Source organism: Oryzias melastigma, linkage group LG16 (genome assembly GCF_002922805.2).
Source record: "Oryzias melastigma strain HK-1 linkage group LG16, ASM292280v2, whole genome shotgun sequence".
NCBI lineage: Eukaryota > Metazoa > Chordata > Actinopteri > Beloniformes > Adrianichthyidae > Oryzias > Oryzias melastigma.
In genome coordinates, this window is record NC_050527.1 from 18833285 (window position 1) to 18837115 (window position 3831).

The following is a 3831-nucleotide window of genomic DNA, read 5'->3' on the forward strand; positions in this document are numbered from 1 at the left end:
TGTTCTTGATTTAAAACGGGAAAATTGAGCTCTTGTTGTGTAAGTACGATGAGGGGAAAAAAAACCGAACCGGAAGTGGCCGACAATCTCGCGATATTTTGTGTTGACATGACGGGATTTGGATTGCCCGTGATAAAGTGAGCCAGTGTTGTCATAGTAACCATGTAAACAAGCTGTATCTATGACTTACGTATATGTTTCATTGATTTTGTAAAACACCTGACCTAACTTTAAACATGTTTAAAAGCAAGACTTGCATAAATTGTATTTAGTATAGACTTTTATGGCCGAATTGCATATTGGACAACAAATGAACTAATCGGAAATCGTAACTTTGTTAAAAAATATGTTAATAGAAGAGCTTTGGAGAATGAAGTGAGTACTACTATTGATAACACTTATTATTTTACAGAAACATTCTCTGTTATTGTGATCACCACACTCAGACCTGTGACACATGCACCCCCCCCCCCACACACACACACACACATGTGATTCAGTTGATGATGTCACACTTATAACTATGCTAAATGAATGCATAATGATGTCACACACATGTGCTGTGATGTTTCCTTTTGATCTTATACTCATGTCCCAATGACTCTCGATGATGTCATACACATGCTCCAATGACTCTTGATGATGTCATACACATGCTCCAATGACTCCTGATGATGTCATGTAGATGCTGGATGCCACTTTAAAGTTCCTCCATCTCCAGAGTCAATAAAATTTTTTGAATAAAAGTCATCAAAGAATTCAAGAATTAACTTCTCAGCGTCAAGTTAGAAGTACAAGGATCTCAAAAAATATTTTTTAAAAACAGGCTTCAAGTTTGCATAAAAGAAAATCCAGCAAAACCAATAAAATGAGTAAACCTGATCTTCAAGACACAGTCCTCATTTCTGCGGACTCTCTTTTGCCCATCATCCAAAAACATTTAAACAAACTTACATCTGTTCAGTGGGCCTTGATAGGAGCTGGACAATTGGACAGTAACTCTCAAGCTCTTCTAGTGGGTTTGGTAGAAGACATCATACAGAAAACAACTGCAGATGTTTTTGAAATTGTGCTTCCACTTTTCCAGCAGAAGACTGGATCAGCTGGTAATGCTAAAACTCTAATGGGTGATGCTATTTCTAAAGGTTTTGCCCAGTGCTTTGACTTAAGCGAAGTCAAAGGTAAAACCATTAGGGAATTGACTCATATGGTGGAAGAAAGGGTTAATGAAAAAGTGAACTCCCTATTAAGTGAGGCAGTAAATTGTGTAAAGTGTCGGAAAAAGTGTAAACCCTCTGGCTTCACATCAAACCTGAAACGATGGCTATCTACAGTGTTTGACACTGCCAAAATTCTGGGAAGTTGCATAAGGAGGTCGAAAATTAGCCAAATTGTAGATTCAGTTGATGTAAACCAGTCCGAATCTGATCAACTGACTGACCATGAATCGATCGACTATCCTTTCTACATTGATGGAGTAGTTGAGATCCTACAAAAATGGACTCTAGACGAAGATGAAGACATTTCTATTGCTTCTGTCCCCAAAGACGAAGACTTCTATGCACAAGCGTCTTCAATTGTCAGTGTCCTTATGGAGACTATGGTAAACTATTCCCTGACAGATCCAAGGACCTTCTCCCTGCATCCTCCTGACATGAGTGCAGTAGTGAATCCAGTCAGAGACTTCTTGATCAAACACATCCCAGGTCCACATGAACAAATGTGGTTGCACTTCTTTGAATTTGCTTCAGACAAAGTAAACACAACTGTGCAAACTCTGAGAAGGAAAGCCACTTATTCCTTTTTTTTCAGTTTGGAAGACCCTGAGGAAGAGAAAACGTACACTCCCGTGAACCAAGACTTCGTCATAGATAAATGTGTGGATCTGTTTCATAGCATCAATGAGTTACGTGAACCAAGTCTTCAGGACAGTATCACCTGCTGTGGACTTCTTGAGGAGTTTTCACAAGAGTTGATTGAAATTTTGTTTCAGGATGCAATGCATCAGTATCAACAGATTCTTCTCACTACCCCTCGAGCTTTGTCGAGAAATGAAAAGAATCATCTCCACAAAGTCACAATAGAAATTGTGGAGACACTTGTGGCCGAAATGCTACTGTGGTTCAAAATAAATCTGACTCACAGTGACAGAGTTTCTGGAGCTCTGGAAGACATTGAAAATCTGATGGTGTATCAAGAAAGGATAATATCCACTTCATCAATGGAAGATGAGTTATCTTGTGATGAGCTCTCTAATGTATCATCGGAGGAAAATGAGCTCTCTGATGTAACACCAGGGGAAAATGAGTTATCTAATGAAGCATCATGGGAAAATGACTTCTCCAGTGCAACAGAAGATAAACATGAAAACGACCACTGTTGGAGCTCAAGTTCTCCTTGCGAAAGGGTTTTTGAAACTGAATTATTTGAGTTTCCAAAACCAGGAGAAATTCCAAAAGACTCCAACACCATGGTCATTTTACTACTTGTGTGGGCTCTGTCATACTATATGAAAAAAACAAAAAGAAGTCAAGAGAAGGACGAAATCCAAACCATCATACAGCATCTTTCGGATCTAACCTTGCCAGACAATAATTCTGAGCTTTTATCCAAAGAGGAGGAAATGAGGGAAATCCTTGAGACCCTCAGGAAATACTTGGGCTCTTCAGAGGGTCTCTTGAAGGCTACAATGGCATTAGAGGACCCATCATTTATTCAAACCATCATTGCTTGCCTCAAGGAGAAGCTCAATGTGACAACTGAACCTCGCAAGAAAAGCAGAGCCAAGATTTTTTTCTCACAAGTAGGAAAAGTCATGACTAGGTTTTTCAGATGTTTGTTTAAGACTTCAGAGTAGCTTTTTTTTCTCCAACTTTATGGTTGGGGCTACTCCTACTGTACCAGAAAGGGAACTTTTCTGTCCGTGTTTAGGGCCAAATTAGTTTTAGTAGGAGAAAAATGTGATATTTGAAAGAAATTATCATATGGGGTAGCTGTAGAGTGGGAGTGCATATGATTGCAGCAAGGGCTCTGAATTAGCTTTTTTTAGTTAGTAGTGGCTAGTAACATCAAAAGTTTACCAGCCAAATTAGATTTCCAGTAGGAAAACATTTCTCTGGAATAAAGGATGTATTTGAAAGTAAGCAGTTATTCTTTTGGTTAAAAAAAAAAAAATTAAAGAGTAGCCTTATTTCAGGTTTTATAACAATACAGAATTTTACTATTTTACTTATGTCAGTGGTAACATTCATATGCTTGTAGCAAGGGCTTTAAATGAGCTTTTTTAGTTAGTAGTGGCCGGTAACATTAAAAGTTTACCAGCCAAATTAGATTTCCAGTAGGAAAACATTTCTCTGGAATAAAGGATGTATTTGAAAGTAAGCAGTTATTCTTTTGGTTAAAAAAAAAAAAATTAAAGAGTAGCCTTATTTCAGGTTTTATAACAATACAGAATTTTACTATTTTACTTATGTCAGTGGTAACATTCATATGCTTGTAGCAAGGGCTCTAAATGAGCTTTTTTAGTTAGTAGTGGCCGGTAACATTCAAAGTTTACCAGCCAAATTAGATTTCTGGTAGGAAAACACTTCTCTGGAATAAAAGATGTATTTGAAAGTAAGCAGTTACTCTTTTGGTTAAAAGATCAAAAAAGAAAAATTAAAAATTAAAAGAGTAGCCTTATGTCAGGTTTTATAACCACACAGAATTTTACTCTTCTTTTTTTACTATTTTACTTATGTCAATGGTAACATTCATATGCTTGTAGCAAGGGCTCTAAATGAGCTCTTTTTAGTTAGTAGTGGCCGGTAACATTCAAAGTTTACCAGCCAA

At 37.4% G+C, this 3831-nt stretch overlaps 1 protein-coding gene across 1 annotated transcript in view; it reads left to right on the top strand.

The window, feature by feature from the left end:
• Positions 1-1285: 1285 nt before the first annotated feature.
• LOC118599844 overlaps positions 1286-3831 on the top strand; it is a 3146-nt gene continuing 600 nt past the window's right edge. The window contains exon 1 of the mRNA XM_036216020.1: positions 1286-3196. Within this exon, the coding sequence (XP_036071913.1) occupies positions 1592-2857 (1266 nt within the window). The 5' untranslated portion in view covers positions 1286-1591 and the 3' untranslated portion in view covers positions 2858-3196. The remainder of the gene's footprint in view (positions 3197-3831) is intronic.